General features: G+C 32.4%; 1 protein-coding gene across 1 annotated transcript; it reads right to left on the reverse strand.

Moving 5' to 3' along the window:
• Positions 1 to 1,551: 1,551 nt before the first annotated feature.
• On the reverse strand, positions 1,552 to 19,505 carry LOC103863797 (uncharacterized acetyltransferase At3g50280-like). Its single transcript, XM_033289643.1, has 2 exons — positions 13,030 to 19,505; positions 1,552 to 12,948 (listed from the first exon to the last, which is right to left on the reverse strand). Exon 2 carries the CDS (start codon positions 6,213 to 6,215, stop codon positions 4,869 to 4,871), a length of 1,347 nt encoding a protein of 448 aa, XP_033145534.1. The 5' UTR covers positions 6,216 to 12,948; positions 13,030 to 19,505; the 3' UTR covers positions 1,552 to 4,868.
• Between the last annotated feature and the right edge of the window lie 1,963 nt (positions 19,506 to 21,468).

Here is a 21,468-nt window from a genome sequence, read left to right on the forward strand (position 1 = left end):
AGAAATGGGCGTCGGCATGGAGAGCAAGCAAAGCCTGCGAGTCTGTTGGTGAAAATAGTGGACAAGACAATTCGACTAAAGCTCCTCATGGTTAAAGGAAAGGGCCACAAATACCTTGAAGAAAGCTTGAGCACATGGTTTGGGACTAGAGAGTCAGAACCATAAAGATTTTTTTTTTTGCCTTATAGGATTTTCTAGAAGTTAAATACTACACCAAAAATTGAAGCACTTAATGTAAAAAGGTTTTGCTTTGAATAAAATTTAACATTTATTCAAAAATAAAAAAAATAACGCTGCATGATGTTTGTTGATGTTCAGGTCCGTATGGTTACTGGTGACAACGTCCAAACTGCCAGGGCTATTGCTTTGGAGTGTGGAATATTGACTTCAGATGCTGATGCCTCAGAGCCTAATCTTGGAATGGGTGCGTGTATCCGTCTGGTTTGTAGATTTTTCGACTTCCTGACATTAGAGTGTATCTAATTGAGATATGCTTTGTCTTCCTGCAGAACATAAAGCCTCATGAAAATTGGAAACAACTGTTTTCCATAAACATACGCAGCAGTAGATCATTTCTTAGAGTAATGCAAGATATGTACCTGAACCTCTTCTTTGGAGATGAAGTGTTCAAATACTTTAGGAGCTATGATAGTTAGAGGTGATCTTGCAGTTGAACGTGGATGGGAGAGACTAGCTAATATACAAGAGATTATAGTTGTTTGTAAAGTTACTAAGGTGATTTTGGCGACTCAGGTTATTTGAATCACTTGTCAATGGTCTTCCAACTCGAGCGGAGATCACAGATGCTGCAAATGGCAGAAGGTCAAAAAATTTCACCAAAAGTAAACATGATCCTGCTAAATATTTATTTGTCTATGGAGTTTGAATATTTTTGCAGGGAGAGCTATGTGATGTTGAACAAAGGCAACTTATTATAAGCCTTTTGTATAAATATTTTATAAGCCCTTATAAAACTCTATTCTATAAATCAACTTATTATTCTTTATAATAAATTAACTTAGAAATCCTTACAAACCAGTTCATAAACTCTTATAAATTAACTTATAAAACTTTATAATCAAAAACCAGTTTATAAATTAGTTTATAATCCCTTATAAGCTAATTTATAAACCCTTAGAAATTAATTTATAAACCATTTAAAAATACTTAAAATTAATAATAGTGATTTACTATCAAAATGACTGATTTATGATTTCGCATAATCAACTATTGTTCTACAAAAACACATAAAGCAATTGCTAATCATCAATTCCGGCTACAAGATTGATGCATATACATGTCCAATTATTTATAAACCATTTAAAAACACTTATAAATGACTTATAAACCCTTATAAAACTTATAATTTTTTTGAATAATTTTATAAATGAAATAAAGACTTTTATAAATGATATATAAAAAACTCTTATAAAGATTATTTATAAATTCTTATAAATAAATAGCTGTTATACCAATTATAAAATTTTTAAAAAAAATTATAAACTAATTTTAAAATCTATTCTTTTATAGTTTCTATAAATTATTTGCTCATAACCAATTCACAAACACTTAAATAATTATAAACTTTTATTAATGGGTACATTTGTTTATTGGAGTTTATAAATGATACACAAAACCTTCTAAATTCTTACAAAAGACATATTAGTTTATATATACTTATAAAATTTTATAAATTGATTTATAAGGTCTTATAAACTGATTTATTATTTATAAACTGATTTATGGTTTATAAGGTGATTTTTGGGGTTTTAAGATAATATATTATTTTTATTAACTAATTTTAGTTTTATAAGTGTTTTTTTTTTTGACGTCGAACGGCTATTCTATTACTCAAGCTTGAGGTGGTCTGGGTAACCAGACCGGAATAGAACAACCAATGAAAAGTAACATAACAGAAAGATGAGTAAATGCCTTTGGACAACCAAAGAGAACATAACAGTATCTGGGTAACACCAAAGAACATTATTGCTTTGCGAAACAATACTATGGCCTAACAGTACTATTACACCACAGAACTAAGTTTAAAGCTTTCCCTAAGAAAAAATCATTTCTTTAAGTAACTATCTGAAATCCAACCAGCACATGAAAGTAAGATCATGCCCAACTTTTCTCAGTCCCAACAGAACTATAATGATTCATGATAGGAAAAAAAAATTAAGTCAAAAGCCTTTTGTCGCTATAAGATCTGAAAGTTTTATTTGATTTGCCTCATTAATAGGCTCCCGAAGTGACGCTGATCGTTATGATTGGAGGCACAATCTCCATTCCTCCAGCTTCCCTTAGTTTAAAATCCACCTTAAACCCTGAAAACGCAGTACCACATCCATCATCACAAGTTACGATTCAGGAGAGGATGCAACGACAACCAGCGAACTATTCAATCAGCGGCGAGGATCTCAAATCAGGAGGCTTTCCTCTCTGTCATACAACGGCGGCTAAGCTCCGTGAAAACGGCGAAGCTGAATCTCCATGAAAACGGCGAAGCTGATTCTCCATGAAAACAGCGAAGCTGAATCTCCAAGAATATGACGACGAAGCTCTATGAAGACGGCAACAGCTAAGCGTGCTGATTGTGAAGCAAGGTTATCTCTTGTACAGAAGTAGGAGTCGACATTGTGGAGGTTTGGAATCGCAGAGAACCGGTCGTGTGAGAGAGATACGGCAGATCTCTGGTGACTCCGAGAAAGTCGATCGCCAAAAGAGAGAGAGGAAGAAAACGATGATTGAGAGAAGATAAGAGAATGATACTATTGTCTTTTGCCCATTAATGAACATGGTATTTATGAAAATGTCCCTATACTAGTGGTAAAGTTGAAAAGTGGTATCAACCAAAGTGTAAAAGTAAAATTTTCCCTTTTTATTAACTATTATTAATATATAGTGATTTGTTTAATACATTTTACTTTGTTATCAAGTTTTTTACTTACTAATATATTTTCAAGTTAGGTACAATAAATAACAATCTGAAATAATCAAATAGAGAATCTCCTTCAAAATATTTTTTTATTTAATTTATACATTTTGCATATAGTACATTTTAAATTTATTTATATTATACTTTTAACATTTATCAGTTTAGTATTTTATAGAATTTATAAGTAAAAACATTGTTTTGTTCAAATAATATAGTCCTATTATTTTAGTAAATTTGTATACATAGTAGCATATATCATATTATTTTAGTAAATTTTATTTTTCATTAATATTTTAAATGAATTACTAAAATTTCAAAGTTTTCTAGTAACATGTTTTTAAATAGTATATGAACTAAAGGTTATTATATACTATTATATTTTGTATATTAACATTTTTAATAATATATTGTTGAGAGTTTCGAAATACAAAAAAAGATAACATATATAGTTACAGATATAAAAGTTTAACCCATGGTAATAAATTTATTTTTCTATAAAATATTATATAGTTTACAAATTTTAACCCATTTTAATGATGAGTGTTAATTTATTTAAATGAAACAATTTTAAAAAATAAAATTTTCTAATTTACCTATTTAATATAACTTTCATATTTAATTCATATAGCACTTTTATTTTATATAGAGAATATAATTATTGAATTTATAAAATAGTAAAGAATTTTTTATTTTCTTGTTTTATAATAAAATGCTAGTTAACATTGATTTATAATAATATTATATTACTAGTTACGAAATTAATCAATAGATTTTGTTTAATTAAAAAATTAAATTTATAGTTATTAAAATGTAAATAATCAAATATATCATATTAACTAATTCTCGGTTCTACTATGATTTGTTAATAGTAGATAAAAATAAGACCATAAATTAATAGATTAGATGTTAGTAAACATTGATTTATAAATAATATTATATTAATAATTACAAAATTAGTTAATGTGTTATTTTATAAAATATTTTAATTTTTAAATAAGATTTTGTTAGATTCTTTCTCAGGAGATTTTGTTATAATTACAAAAAATCAAATTTATTGTTGGTTTATTATAATGTAAATAATTAAATATGTTATATTAACTAATTCCTTAAATGGTCTTACTATTACTATGATTTGTTAATAGTATATAAAAATAGGACCTAAATTAATAGTATAGATTTTCACTAATAATATTATCATGAGATACAAGTTAAAACAAAAGCACTTGCATGGGATGAGTGTACTAACTACCACTAAGGATCCTAATCAAATCTTTATTTTCGCACAAATACACTGTTTTTTGTGTTGCTTTCACCAAATATATTTAAAATGGTAGGTAGGATTCGAATTGATTTGTTACTGGTTATGATGGGTTAGTGTACTCACTACCATTAAAATTTCTCCTGTTAAGTCTCTAGATAGCAGTACTTTCGAATTGATATGTTGATGATGATGTCGCAGAGGTTCATTGTATAGATTATTTTTCATATATAGTTTTTTTCTATTAATAATATCATCAACTTTAAAAAAAAACTTGAGATACAGGTTAGAACAAAATCCCTTGGAGGGGGTTAGTGTACGAACTACTACTAACAAAATCATTGTCTAGGGTTTTGATATATGCTTTCCAGACAAAAGATAATTATCACACAGAAAACGATATTTTCTTATTTCTTTTACACACAGACTGCAGAAGTGTACATATTTTTTGAATACCACATATTATAAAGACGCAAACCCAAAGCCAAAACTGGCTTGAATACAATACTGCCTTGGCCAACGAATCAGCCATAAAATTTAGAGTGCAGAAAAATAAAACAAAGGAAATAACAGAGAAGGATGAAGATAAAATCTTGATGTCCCGAGTGATCCGCTGGATGACAATTGGAGGAGAGTGAGGGATCCGCAGAAGTGTACATTTAGAGTTGATTTGGATTAAAACAGACGAACGACATGCTGTAAGAACTCTGCATCGGCCAATAATTTCTCCAAAACGTGAGACCATAAAAACGTATGAATCTCCATGCTTCCTAGTTCAGTTCCCGGGTAAACAAGGATTTTACCATGACCAGAAATTCCCGGTCCACCTCGAATCGCAATCGGTTTACCCCAACCAAAATCGCTTCCAAACACATTGAACCGTGGAGAGCTACCAACAACAAGCGAATTATTCTCCACCAAATGATTCGGTATTTTCGGGTTCTTCGCCCAATTCTCAGCAAAACGTTTGATTACTTCACTCGTTTGCGACCTCACAGTTTTGTTTAGCTGCAAAGCAGCCCAACCCAGTCCGTTGTCAAGCATTTCTCCGGCGGTTGTGGTGGTCAGCGCCATTCCGACCATGTTTCCAAAACACTCTTTCTCGAGCGGAGGGTTTAGCCTCTGTCTGATATCCATTCCTAACTTGCAATGAATCACCTCTTCAGGATTGAGACCACTGTTTCTGATTATTGATCGCCACATATGCGCCACAACGGCTTGAAGCGAAGAGATTTTCAGATCCTCATCATGAGAACCAACAACCTCATCCTTGACTTTCTCTTTGAGCTCAGAGATGTTTCTACTCGTGAGCCGAAAGATGCTCTTCTGCAAATCGGGAGAAACAACTTCTTCACCAGGTGAGGAGGAGGATACAATCTCCGAGACCGGAACTCGAATTGGGTAGTCAACCCCGTCAAGAAACCACCCACATAGACGCAAAGGAGGAAACGTTTTCCGGGCGGTAGTGCAAATCTCCGTCAATGTTCTCAAGAAACTATACATTGATGTTCCGTCTACAACCACATGGTTATTACAATATCCGATGAAAACTCCGTCTCGTAGCTCCGTTACTTGGAACGCAATCAACGACTGCGAGACCCCTTCCCAGCTTTTAACTCCGTTAGCCGGGAAAAACGCATTCCAGAAATCAGGGACAGCAGCCTTGGCCGGATCTAAAACATCATTCACCGATACAGTTGCTGCCGAAGCATGTATGAATCTGACCCCTGAACCATCGCAGTCTATGTAAAACGACGCCGTTTCGTCATCTTCGTAGTCCTTCTTGACTAGACGTCCAGCTAAGGGGTAGAATATCTTCAAAGCCACGGACAGAGAGGACTTCAGGTGAGAGATTATGTTGGTTTCCGGGTCTGGTTGCGGAAAGATAAGACCTCTTTGTACGTACTCGGTTTTAAGCAAGAAGAGATCAAATGGAGTGAGATGGATCTTAACCCGATCAGATCCATCCTCGTTGCTCTCTGGTTGAACAATGGTCTCTGAGATCACTACTACATCTGCCATTTTTTTTTTGTTTTTGAGTAAACAACCAGTGAGGAATGTGTGTGTATTTAAATGTTTCAGTCTCACCTAAAAATAAAACTACCACGTGGTCTATATAAGATGAGCCCGGTTGGCTGTTTATTGGGTCATAAATAGCCCAGCCCATTTTCAATTTTCGTGCAGAGTTTCATTGTCAATGGTACGCCTGGGCGTTTTTAACTCAACCCGAAGTATCTATTTAGACCCGAACCGGAAAAACCGAAACCGAATACGAACTGTTATACAAAAATATCTGAACGGGACTTATGAGCTTAGTACTTTGGTGTTTGGTTATAATCCGAACCGAACCGACATCTGAACTAGGATCCGAAGATATCCGAAATTAGTTAAATATGTTAAAGTTTTTATATATTTAAGATGATTTAGATATTTTAGGATATTCAAAATATTTTTTTAGTTTGTTTTAATTGTTATTTTGAATACTTTTTAGTTAATTTAGATAGTTTCACTAATTTTTAATTTGTAAACAATTTATATATTTTGAAAAAAAATTTGTCAATTTTTAAGGTTTAAAAAAAAATATTTTTGGACGATTTTAAACATTGGTTACATCCGATCCGAACTGAACCCGAAAGGAACCGAACCGAAACCGATCCGATAATTAGTAAAACCCGAATGGTACTTCTGAACATAACACCGAAAATCCGAAAATCCGAATTATCTGGACCGAAACCGAACGGTCCACCGAACGCCCAGGCCTAGTCAATGGTGTTACCTTGGCATGACTACAAAAGGTGTTGTTAATCTCCAAAAAAAATAAAAGCTGTGAGCCGTTAGCACTAAGATGCCCCAGCTGCTATGCTTCTTTCAACTGTCCATCTATTACTAGTTCAGTTTGTGCGTCGATCAATACTAATTCTGAAACAGAGGAATCTGATTCTTCTACATTCTGGCTTTAAACTGCACTGCTCGAAATGCGAGTTAGAAGGTAGCACAGGAAGAATATCCCCTGCAATGATAAATAACCAGGTAGGCAAGGGTTTAATTTCTAAGTAAGAAAAACCATTTTATCATGCGTTTCAGGTGAAAGGCAGATTGATGGGTTTGTGCCAATGTACTACAAAGGCATAATGATGGTGCATATAAAACCTTCTCTCTTGGCTCTTGCCTCGCTTATATAACCATAATTCTGAACACCTGTGGTTACTAAGTCAGGATAATGAAAGCTTTCCTTGTACATTTTGTGTTCAACAGTGTGACGATGAGTCTGGCAAGCACACCACTCGCAGCCTCAACTTTGGTCTGCTTGTTGACAGTGAATGGGGAACAGTTTTCCCAAGCTATCCAAACTGTAATGGAACCCTTTTGAGAAAAGTATATGCCCTCATCCACCTGATAAGAACTCTATCTTTCTGTTGCTTCATAAAACAACTTTTGATTCCAAGCTTTGTCTTATTTACAGTACACTGAAGCAGACCTGTACAAGCAGCTGTCATACTTTTGCCACATCTTAGACACACAATGCTCTCTTGAAAAGGTTTTTACTTGACAATTTTCCTTTGTGTTACCACAATCAATTAATAACTTCTCTGGCATTTAAAAAAAACGCAGATAGAAGTTTGCGTCAGAATTCAAGTAGAGAAAGCAATAACGAAGATTAGACATGCGTTTGAGGCAGCAGCATCCATAGCTCGAAGTATCCGAGACCGGTGTGCTTACGGGTGGGTGCAACTCACAGACATAGCCATGTGACAGTTGCAATAATTATCTCATTTCATGTAATTAAACTTATATCATCTTTTGACATCCCAAAGTTTTGCTTGGTCCTAAAGCTTCTTAGCATAACAATAACTGAACTTTGAAATATAGCAATACTAGACTAAATTTTTTTTTTTGGCTCCTGTGGCTGGCCATCATCACTCGTTATTTGCCATAGATTCGCTACTTGACTCGTACCCGCCTCGAAAATTTAAGTATTCGTAACAAGTCGACAATTTTCATTATTTGCAAGATCAAGTCAAGTATCAAGTATCATTATTATTTTTAATACTTGACTCGTTACTTGCCCCGTTACTTGCTCCATTACTTAATATTTGTTACATGATCTATTAAATACTTGTTTATATATATTTTTCTTTTACTTGCATTTAGGATTGGACAAAAATACTCATTACTCTTCTTATACTTGTTACTTGTTTTATATCCATCTTGATTTTTAAATATTCGTCGTCATCTAGTTAAGTTTTAAAAATTTAGCTATATGGCTTGTTATTACTTATTACTTGATTAGATAAGACATTTTTGTCATTGTGAAAATTACAAAATGCTTATATATCGAAATATTTATATATATTTTATTTCTCTTCTTTATAATATGAGAAAATATTTTGTTTAAAGTAATTCACATGTTATTTTAAGTAAAAAATAAACAAAAAAAAATTATTATCAATTTTTAATAGAACATTATTTAGTACTAGTTCTTAAATACTCAAAAAACTCGTAAATAGGTCACAACTCACAAGTACTCGTAAATAGTTTAAAATGCTCGTTAAGTAATATGGCAGGATAAGTAACTTGCAAGTAATTCATTTTTGATCAAGTAGTAAGTACACGCAAGATAACGAGTACTCGCCTTGTGCCCAGCCCTTTGTGGTATACGGTACTAAGAAGAGATCTTGACTTCGAATCATCTTCATGGTTAACCAGCGAGTGAGAAGCACCAAGCAGAGTCCCAAAGTTGAGGCCTTGTTCTAAGGTTCCATTGATCCTTGTCTGCGTAGGCGGTAGAACTGGTGGTTGCCGCTGAGGGTTTAGGCCTAGACCATTCATAACGGCTAAAGTCTGCATAATGGAGTAAATAAGTTAATCAGATGATATGTTTTACAGATTGGACTTTGATTATATATGATCTTTAGTAAGAAACCTGCACTTGAAGTTGAAGCAGCGTCAGATATTCTATCGCTTCATCAAAGCAATGAGACTTTATCTGTCTACAACTATTTAAAAAACAAAACAATGTTTCTCATTCTCAAGATAGAGATCTGAAGTATAAAGATTGGAACATTCAATTTAACTTGTTGGAATTGAGTATCAGCTTCTGCAAAGCTTTCATTTTCTCGTTGATCTTGCTCCTTCTCCTCTGCAATATTTTCGGATTCTATTTATTAATTTTTTATTTTTACAGATCAAGAATAATTAAAAGGAAAAAGACAGAAACCTTTTTAGACAAGTTGTGGAACTGTGTATCAATGTTTCTCTTCAACGAGTTTCACTGTCTGACTCCATTTCTATTGAGTGTTATTGTTACCATTTCAAAGAAAAATAGTGTTCTTTAGTGACTCCATTTCTCTCTCTTTAGTATTTCTTTAAACCAAGCGATTATAATTTGACGACAGCTGGGTTCGAATCCCGACCACTGGAAAATTAATATTTCAGCATCACCAGGGACAGAGAACCGACACGTGGCAACACGTGATTAGTCTGGACACTTATGTGGGGTCAGGATACCTCTAGCTAATTCAAAAAAAAAAAATTGACGACAGCTACTAAAGTTGTTAAGTTTTACCTTGTTCTTTTTTTTTGAACATGTTTTACCTTGTTCTCAAAAGCACATTTGTCCCCTCCAATTTCAATGACCGCATAGCCTGCACTAGAAACTGCTCTGCTGAAATCGAAAGGAAAGTTCCAGTCGAACATCTCAGCGGAGGAAATGTTTCTCTTGGGTGGGAAAGGTTGGGTTGACGGAGTACGTGACAGAATCTGCCGGAGAATGCTAGAGAGTTTGTCGGATGAAGATGGCAGAAACTGTCGTCGGAACTACCCATCTTCGACTTCGACATTAAACTGGAACAGCCGCAGTACGACGCACTTGTGTCCCGACGGCATGAGGAGGCTTGGGGATTTGTAGTAATGAAACGCCGAGTAAGATGGCGATCTGGGGGATATTTCGACGAGGGTGAGGAGGAGGATTGGTCGAAACCTAGTGGGCCAAAGTTGACGGATGATGAATCGGACGATGGTGGTTTTGGTTTACGAAAACTGTTCAACCTAATTAACATATATTTTACAAAATGTGCCCCATACTAAATAATGTCTGGATCAGCTGTGGTATATAGTTAATCAAGAATGGAATGAATCAGATCTTATATTTGTGAATGCCAGCCACTCAATCTGTTTAATCAACTCTGAGCAGTAGTCTCAAATGTGATTTCTATTTGTTGCATCATGATCATACATTCCATACCCCACAATATTCATTTGGTTATATCGAAGTTAAAATCAAAAGTTCTTAAAAAATTTAGGGGGCTTATTGTATTGATGATTAATTCAAATCTTACGGGTTATTGTAAAGCTATTCAATCTCCTTCTAGTTTGTTCATCTATTTAGATGTCTGGGAACCTTCTCCATCTTTCTCCTCAAAATTTGTCCTTTAGTAGCCTTCTCAATGATCATAGGCTCTACTGCATCTTCAGGCTGTTGAATGTTGCTATGTGTTGATATTTCTGAAGGTTGAGATGGGTGTCGTCCTGCATTTAGCTTAGCTACATCGATGCGTGGCAATCACACTCAATATGTAAGAGGCGGTTGTCGATCTCTGCTCGGCTGCTGGTATCAATCGTTGCCAGCCTGTTGGTGTCGATCAGTGTCTTATTGTTTGTGCTGATCGATATCTTTCGTCTTGACACGGAATGGCATAGGCGGATACGGGTGTCGACTGGTGAAGACTGAGTGTCACTCGATTCGAAATGTTTCGCACGATCCACTGATTCTGCAAGTGGTGTCAGTCGGTGCTCAGTTGGTGGTGTCGATCGACACCAATGAACACTGCCGATGGACATGGAGCTTTCGACGTGAAAGTCTCCTTCTTGAAGATTTTCTTCCTTCACCACTTGCCAGAAATCAACATCTATGATGGCACTCACGTGGTGTCTCCTTTTCGTTTAGTCAGCGCTTCCTGCTTCTTAACAACTTTTCCTGTTTGAACCACTTGAGTCTCCAATTTCTTCACATGTGTGCTTAGAGCTTCAAACTTGTTGTTCAGTTTGATGTAGACAGCATCCCTTATATCTTGCTCTCTTGAGTTGCTGGTGTTAGATTCTGATAAGAAGAACTCCCAAAAGTTTTGTAGTTGTTGTTGTTGTTATTGTAGTTGTTGATGTAGGGCTTCTGATATTGTGAACTCTAGTTGTTATTACTCATCTGACCATTGCCACAGAAATTCATGTTTCCACCTTGATTCCTAGACCTGTGATTCCGGAAACTAGTACCACTGATGAAGTTCACATCCTCCTCATCACCTCTGTTGTTGTGGACATCTACATCTTGTACATCCTTTGTAAAGCTAGCCTATTTATCGATAAGCTGATGAATAATGTCCAGCTTGGCCTTAACTTCATTCATCTGCTCATTTCCAAAGACAATGGCCAATTTCTTTCTCTCAAAATAGTGTTTTCATGATATTGCTAGACGCCAAGTCTGAATAAATCTCACAACCTCTTCTGGATTCTTAATGTTGAACATTCCCTCACTAGTAGTGTTTAGAGACATCTAGTAAGCCAAAGCGATGCCTCTGAAGAAGGTATTTAGCTGTTGTACCTCACTGAATACATGATGTAGACAATCTCTCTGAAATGACTTGAATGTAGCAATCCTGCTCCTCAATTCTTTAGCATGCGCATTATCAAAAAAATTACACAAGAAAGTGTTTTTGATGTCAGTCCAGGATGTAAGAGATTCTGGTGGTAACTGCTTAAGCCAGTATGAAGCATCTCCAGAAATTGAGTAAGAGTTTGTAAAGAAGATAGTCCTCACGGACTCCATTGGCTTTGATAGCATAAACTAGATCCTCGAACCGCTCCAGATGGTACATAGGATGCTCATGTGGGTGACAATGGAAAGGTGTATGTCCCACTAATGTAAAGTATGCAGGTTTCAGATCGATATCGTTCCTCTAGAAAGTAGGAGGACGAATATTGTAGATCTGTTGGCATAGTATTGAGCTGGATGGTTGTAGTCAGCAAAAGTTTTTGGTCGAGCAGTCTGGAAATTCTCCTCAGCTACAGCCTGAGCATTGACTGCAGCATTCTCAGCAGTAGTAGCTTATTGTACAACTCCTTCAAGATTAGGGATTACAGTCCCCTGATCATCTATCCTCTGACCTGCTGCATTACGCGGATAACCCTCGTGATCATGTAAGTCTCCAATCTCATCATGTATCAGCACAAGATTCACAACCATGTCAGCTCGTGGGTTGGTATCGATCGAGTCTGAGTGAGAAGTATCGATCGGTGCTCGCTCACAAGTATCGGTCGACGAAGTTGAGTTGATGTCAATCGGTGTTGCGAGTCTCTCTTTTCGGATTGAACGTTCAAAACGTGGAGGGTCTGAGAATAAAATCTCTTTCTCCTTGTTGCTTCCGGTACTGATGGGCATGCGCCTGAAAAACAAGAATTTTTTTAAGTAACTAAAACAGAAAAATAACCTAGACTAAATCAAATAAATCGAGTCTAATGGCAAATCCAATGCTTCCCGGCAACGGCGCCAAATTTGATATCACTCAAATTACCCTATGACCAATTTTTCTTTCTCAAATAAGAGGTTCAGTTGTAGTACTTAGGAATTGAATCCACACGGATCGAGTGTTGATCGATACTATTGACTAAAGTATCGATGGATACTTCCTTAGGCAAGCGTTATCGTCCTAATTGATATTTCACTAGTTACCTAGACGAGCGATCGCATGTATCTAGCAACCTAGTTCAATAGGATTAACTAATGATATGATCCTACTTTCGCTGTTCTCAATAATACTAAATATTGCATGTATCTAGCAACCTAGTTCAATAGGATTAACTAATGATATGATCCTACTTTCGCTGTTCTCAATAATACTAAAAATTGGTGTTCTAATTAGCTACTCTAGAATACAAGCAGTAAGAATAATTTTGATGAGTGAAATCTATAGATTCACCCTAGCAGTTTTATAGTTTTCGGCTAATCCATAAAAACTCTAAACCTAACAGAGTAAACTACTTAGGCATAGCAACGAAAATCATAGCAATAGTCTGAATATAATGCAAAGATAAATAAGGTAGAAAACAATGAATTCCAATACAAATCTGTGAATAAGTCTTGGATCTTCTCTCCAATCTAAAAACTTTAAATAGTTTGCTATGTAAGAAAGTAACAGAATAATGTAAAACAGTGTGTTTTCCAAAACAATGGTAAAACACATAAATACTAAGTAAATGTCGGGTAAGGGTAATCTTGTAAATATGTGGATCTTTCGGTTTCAAGTTAGTCACAAACAAGCCCGTCTTCTCACATCAGTGTCAAGCGACACCAAAGGGTCAGTTTGATCAACACTTTGTTTAAATATCGACTCTGGCTGGTTTCTTGAACAACAACTACTTTTTCATTTTTTAGCTCTAAAATTCTCTATAATTTCTACATTGTTTCAAAACATACGTAAACTTGAAAAGACTCTAAAATGTACTTCAAAACATGTAATATATTCTAAAAAGGTTATATAACATGTTTGAAAACTGATAAAAATCTATGGTATATCAAACAACTAAATAATATGAGAGAAATTATGTGTTGTATTGAATTTTGAGTTTTGTCTTTTGAAAATTTATACTAGTCAATTCATAACCATGACACGTAACTGTGCCATTTATATTAATATGATGTCTGATTTATATTCTATTTGTTACAGCCGGAAAATAAAATAGACTCTACTACATCACGAACATTGTTCATCTTCAGTTTAGTAATGTGATCCTTCAAGATATACTTCCCTCTAAAAGAAAGCCTTTACAGTGTGGTAAGTGATCATTCTTTTTCAAATTGTTTAAGATTCCTTATGAACCAATGACTTAGAAATGTCACTGCGTCTTGGAGAAATATACTATTTGAAAAAAATACACACTAGCATTCACTTGCAAACCCAGTTACTATAGTTTACTATTATTACCACAACACAATATATAGCATAGTACGCTCTTTAGTTGCAATTGAATACGACATTTCGACCATATATCTTGAGAAATATAGAGAATAGAAACATAACAGTCACTAATTATCTTTTACAACTCAACACGTCGTCAGATTCTAGATTGGTAATGATATGTTAGCTGTTTCTCGTGAGAATGAATCGAAGCTTGGTGAAATTATGGCGGCTTCTGATGATAAGGCGAATGAAGAGATACTGAAGATCGATTTAAGAGACATGAAAGATATATAGTTATTCATAGGAACTATGAACGGTGCATGTCTTGGAAAAACAATAATATTGAGCCATCTAACAGGAATCCAAAAATCAGCGATGGATGTAAGAAAATAATTTTTTAACATATATATATATATATATATATATATGTATATATTTATATCAACTGTTCTCTCATAAAGACATTTTGTATTTAATACATAAAATACATTGTGTATTCTAGCCAACCCCTTCATATAGTTAGTTTGTCAATTAATAGTTTACTAGATCCGCACGTCCGTGCGAGTAATTTTTCATTTTTTAAATGTAGAACGTAGATATTATCGCAAGTGGTTTTAATATATAATTTATACTCTAGTGTAATATATTGTGTAACTCTATAATATTATCGGTTATCTTTCTTATTTGACATTATTTATATATAATGATTTGTTATACTCATTTTATTTTGTTATTAATTGTTATTACTTATTACATACTAATATATTTTTGAGTTCGGCATAATAAATTCATAATATAATATAATCAGAGAATCTCTTCCAAACTATTTTTTTTAAAAAAATTTACAGTTTGCATACAATACACTTTAAAATTTTATTTACTTATACTTTAGAAAAGATATTTGTTATGATAATTTATATTTCCATGTTGTATTTAAAAATATACTTTAACATCTATCATTTTATCTTTTGTAAAATTTGGAATATTATCATTTGAGTTGGAAATATTTATTTTCAAAATTATATATTTGGTCATGAGAAATTTAGAAAATTAAGCAAACTATTTTTTAGATTGGAAAATTATATGATTTTTTTATACTAAAATAATGTACTGTTTATTTTAAAAATGAAAGTTTTGGTAAGATTTTTATATTTTTCTCAATATATTTGTTCTATTATGTTTTCCAATAATAATTTATTTAACATGAATTTATAATAATATTATTATATTACTAATTATGAACTTAATCAATGCATTAATTAAAATATATTTAAAATATATAAAAAAATTTCTCAACATATTTTTTTATTGCTAAAAGTGAAATTTAACTTTACAGTTAAACTGATTTATTATTAATTTCACTATAATTGTTTTAGATTAAAATGTATTATATTTAAAAGATACAATGTTAATAATCACAATAGATGTAATTTATGAAATAGACCTAGAGGTAATTTTCAATGGCATTAGAATATAATTAAAAGTTTATTTTAAGGCAATTTTATATTTGTACTTCACTTTTAATAATATAGATTAATATTATAATTATACCCCAAATATTTAATTTTTATATAGTTTAGATTGTGATTCAACTAATATGTTTAGTATATGTAAACATATACGTAGGAGGCAAGATTAGAGAATAAGACAGTGTATCTCTATTATTAAAAGAGAAGTACCAATATAAATTGCCTCTTAATTTTCAAAGTTATTTACATTAGAATGCCACTGAAATATTAAATTTAACTACCTTAATTATAGTTGTTTTTTCCTATTATAAATGCATTTTCCTGATTCGAATTTTAACAAATAAACACGGCAACAATAACTTATGTTAATTAAACATTAATGTAGATCTGTAAAATTCGTTGATTTAGGCTGGTAAATTTAGGAATATTGTTTCTAGATGGTATGTTTAGACTGAGGAGAGATGATTATTTATATAAAATTTTGAAAACATAAATTTTTATTCAGGTATTAACAAAATATGATTATTACCTTTAAATATGAAATATAAATTAAAAGTAATATGAAAAATATTGATTAAATAAAAATATAAATTTTTATAGTTATACTTATAATATAAAAATAAAATTGGTAGGTTTAATATTTTGGAAAGTATTAAACCACAAAAGTCATATACCTTATGAATATAACAATAGAATCTTTGGATCTACATACTATATCTTATTTAAACTAATAATCAGTGGGTTTAATATTTTGAAGTGTAGAATGAAACTTATAGTATAACAATAATCAATGTTTTATAAATATTTCAATTTAGATAAAATCATTGATGAAATTTGTTCATTTTTAAACAAAATTGATTTTTTGTACATTTGATATGATGTATGTTATTAGCGCAGAACCACTCAATTTAGAACATAATATCATTTTGAAACTATATAGTTATGTTTTGCATTATTTATTATTAATAATTGAAAAAAAAAACACATGAAATAATCATTTATATAATATATAAATAAAATATAAATTATTCTGCTAATATAGTATTGGTAGCATATTTTTATATAAATAAAAGTACACTAATAATTGAATACAATAAATTTATATGATAAAAATATGGATGATAAAATTACTTTCAAAAAATAAAATATAATTACGCAATGTTATAAATAGAATTATTATGTTTAAAATGTCACATTAAACAACTATATATTATGTGTAAACTGTAAATAAATTTATATTATATAATTTATACAAAACAAAATTTTATTTATAAAATTAAAAATAAATACCCGTGCGGTCGCACGGGTCAAGCTCTAGTTATATATTAAGCGGTTTAGATTTGCAAACTAGAATCTAGCATTAATTGAAACTCAAACCAAAAACGTGTTATAGCTAAGTAGGGTCATGATTTGTTGTAATTAAACTATGAAATATCTTTAATTAAGGAAGCAATAAATGATTTAAATCTCAGTGGCATAAAACTGTAAATATTAAGATGAGTAAGGGTGATATTTCAAATGTATTTCAGTTTTAATAGATTAGATGATGGTTATATGTGCTAATTTTCCTTCTTTCTTAGGATTCTTGAGGTGTATTAATATTAATTTGTGTATAAGATTTTGACCAACTCGTGTGTTTAAGGCTTCAAATGTTTTAATCCGCCTCGCACCGCACCGCAGTTAACAATAACAAAAATCTTTACATATATCATATATCTATATATTTTTATAACTGTTAGAATTGCACCGCAATTGTACCGTTTGTCCCGCACCGCTCAATCCGCTTGTCCCGCACCGCTCAATCTTTTAGAATCCAATGACTGACTGATAGAAAAATAGTCTATCTCTCTTCTCTTTAGAGTGAGAGAGAATTATCTCTTTATTCCCCTTATCTATTCAATATCTTTCAGAGGGCTATAGAATATGGTTTCTATTTTGATAATTGATAATTATAGGATTGATTTTGTATGTAAAATAGTTAAATAAGTTCTCAATATGATTGAGATTTTGTTGTGTCTTCAGCTTATTTCGGAGCAATTTCTTCTCGTATTTTCTTCTTTCTCCAATTTGTGCTGATTTTAATAAAGTTTCTGATGATAGAGTATTAGATTTATTGTTGTAAAAAAAAAAAAAAAAAAAAAAGAGTATTAGATTTATGTGGTTTCTCTGAGTTTTCACTATTATACCTTATATTATCTTCTTTCATTGAAGTCTTCCATGTTTGGTAAGGGTAATTTTGTATCTACTATTGTCCATAATTCTTAGTGGGATGGAAAAAATCTTCGGTTTAAGTTTTCACCGGAGATGGGGGTGTGCTCCTTGCAACTGGTGGATTGGAGAAGAAAGAAGAGTCAGAAGCAGAGAGGCTACTAGATATAGCGTCGACGGTTCTAAGCTTCTCATCATAGTGGCTCTCGATGGTAATCAGAGCCGTGCTCACATGAGGAAAAGATAAACATTGGCCTAGGGCATCAATTATTTTTGTAACTTGGCTTAAGAACAAGTATATTTAAAAAGTTTAAAAGCATTTCTTATGTTTTATTGAACTTAATTAGATATTATATAACAAAAACTATTAAACATAGCCTCATTAATAGTTTTATGGGTAAGCAAAAAGCAAAACACATATATTAGAATGAAAACATGCATGGTTATTTAAGAAACCAAACAAAATATAGAAACAATTGTTTCTCCTAACATCCACGTAAATGATTTGTTCTATGGTTTTGTTTCATTTTAGATGAAAAATGATGTGTTCTATGGTTCTGGTAAACTAAACTACAGTAGCTTCTAGATTCATAAAAAAATTATTTCTCTATTGCTTTGGGCAGCTATTAGTGTTTGCACGCCTCTGATGCTAATGAGCTGATCTTATTTGCAGTGGAGATATACAAGGGCTAAGGAGTGTTGGGAGAAGCCAGGACTGAGCATTTTAACATGGATCCAAAAACTCGAACCGGAATTAACCTAAAAATATCCGACCCGAAGCTGAATCGAAAATTTATAAGTACCTTTGTGTCTAAATTTCTTTTACCCGAAAGAACCAGAACCGAAAGGAACCGACCTGAATAAAACCGGACCCGAAAAAAACTGACCCGAATAGATCCGACCCGATAATAACTGATTTGTACCCGACTTAAGAACATATATATCCAAAATTATGATTTTTTTGTGTTCTATTATATATATATATGTAGATATATATTATTTTATGATTTAGTTGAAATATTTTTTGTTAACAATATTTGTTATTATTTTGTTATATTTTTAAATAATATTAAGCTTTAAAATGAAAAACTCAGAGTTTAAAAAAAATATTTTAATTATTGATGGTTTAATTTAAGTTATTTTCTAAAATATTAGATACATATGACAATTATCGACTAAATTTCATGGAGTTTAGGTATATCATGTCATTTTCAGATCCTAAATACCCGAATCCGATCCGGATCCGATATGGATCTGACAATTACGGGTATTTTATAGGTATTTTAATTATATACTCGAACCGATTCGGACCCGAGAAGAACCGATCCGAACCCGAACCGAACCGAAAATTTACAAATACCTATTGGATCCAAATGTTTAGGATCCGAAAGATCCGGACCCCAAAAGAACCGATCCAAGCCCGACCCGAAGACCTGAACGCCCATGCCTAGGAAAAGCTATGGCGGAGGATCTTGATGGTGAACGGCGAAGAAGATTTGAATCAGTGGAAGATTGGGGTTAACGCATGAGGACACGTGTTGAAATACTTGTCTACTAGATATCGCTAATACCGCTCACTTGTTAGTTTGGATCCAAGTCGTAATTTTTAAGAAAAAGCAAATACTTCCTTTTGTTTATATTATAGGTAGTTTTAACGAAAACAAATTGCTTTACGACGTAAGTTGTTTTCATATTTCAATTCATCTTTTTAATTTATGAGTATTATGTAACCAATTAAATAATGTTAACTCTTTTTATAATTTGATGCATTCATTGATTAATATTAGTGCTTTTATGTTAAACTAGAGATTTTTTTCCGCGTTTCGCGCGGATTGTGTCTTATAAATTTATTTTATTTATAATATTATTTGTCGGTTTTTTTATATTAATTTCTTGTTTTTTCAATGTCAGTTTTTCTTAATTTAAATTTATATGTTTATAATTTTTCATTTTTCTTGTTGTAGATGGAGAATTATAGTTTTATTGATAGTTTTTGTATGTTACATAAACTTTTTGAAATTTTAAAATAATATTATATATAGTATAATTAACACATTAAAGAAGAGAAACATATTTAGGCACATTTTATACAGGTTTTATATGCATAATTTTAAACATTATATATGTATATATTATAAGTTTGAAACATGTAAATGCTTTCTAAAGCTAAATACTTGTTCTGAGTTTACATAACTTATCGAAAGTTTTATCTATTTTTAAATTCAAATCACAGAAAAAAATATCAAAAAGTCAGTACATATGGGTTTTTTGGGCTTTTAAACAATTGGATAAAATTTGACCGAGCCAAAGATTTTCACACAATATGTTCTTTCTTCTTCAAATTGCGAAGAGCCTATAGGCACAAGAGAACTCTATTCATATAAAATTCACATCTATGCATTTTGACAAAGAATAATTTTAACCATCTTTAATTTCGGAATGGACCATCTTCAGTCATATACACTATTTTCTCTATGATTCAAATCTTACAATTTTAATATATGTGCAGATTTCCATGTGAAAAAGCACGCACGCCATTTATCATTCAACCTATTACTTTTTCTAAAATAAACACTATAATCCTCGTTTGGTTAGCTCCACAAACTAATCTCTTTGGATCAGTTTACTAAAAAATATGGATACTAATGTCAGAAAAGAATATAAACACTATCAACAACAAATATTGGCACAAGACTATTTGGTTCAAGGAACATATTCCACGTAATGCGTTTATATCATGGCTGGCTTTGCGGAGAAGACTGCCAACCAAAGATCGCTTGAGGCGTTAGCGGTTAAATGTCTCAGGAACGTGTGTCCTTTGTAATCTGGAAATAGAGACTCACCATCATCTCTTCTTTGAGTGCTCTTTCTCTCGCTTGATATGGGAGCCTTTTGCTGCTGAAGTTTGGATTTCTCTTCCGGCTGATCTACACTCTTTTGCAGCCTGGATCAATCAACCTCGCGTCAACACAGATGTGCATGCTACTCTAGTCATCAAGCTCTACTTTCAGTCAGCCATCTACCTGCTGTGGAAAGAGCGTAATGCTCGTGTGTTCACAGCTGTCTTCGCACCTTCATCAGTCATCCTTGCCTCTCTCGACCGTATGATGCGTGACCGTCTCCTCTCTTACCCGGCAAGTTCTTCTTTCTCCTCTTCTCTACTTCTTTTTTATCTTTCTTGTATAAGACCTCCTTAAGGCTTTTTTTACCTTGAGTTGTTGTTGGTTGTTTTTGTTTCTTTGCTGTAATAAGTTATTTAAAAGCAACAGTGTAACCTTTAAGAAAATGATAATTTTAACATCTTACCAAATAAAACAACAACAAATATTGACTTATTTATGTGAATATATATTTTATTTTAAATCATTTTAGTGGACGGAGAAATCACCATAATTTGTACAACAAATTTTCTTAGATTCACCTCATCATACTCACCATTTTACCATTTTAATAACATAATTTTACATGAGCTTCTTCACCCTTCCCGGTTATTTTCTCTTTATTTATAACTACAATATAAAGTTATAAACTATATATTATAAATTATTAATTTATTTACCCCTTAAAGTCTAAAGATTAAAAATAGAACATAATTCAATATAGATATATGATTCTATTAATAAATTAGCAGTTACAAATTTGAAA

Source organism: Brassica rapa, chromosome A04, assembly GCF_000309985.2.
Source record: "Brassica rapa cultivar Chiifu-401-42 chromosome A04, CAAS_Brap_v3.01, whole genome shotgun sequence".
Taxonomy (NCBI): domain Eukaryota; kingdom Viridiplantae; phylum Streptophyta; class Magnoliopsida; order Brassicales; family Brassicaceae; genus Brassica; species Brassica rapa.

Bases quoted from the DNA above. Each gene is read 5' to 3' on its own strand.
- LOC103863797 (XM_033289643.1), bottom strand. From the start codon at position 6,215: ATGGCAGATGTAGTAGTGATCTCAGAGACCATTGTTCAACCAGAGAGC.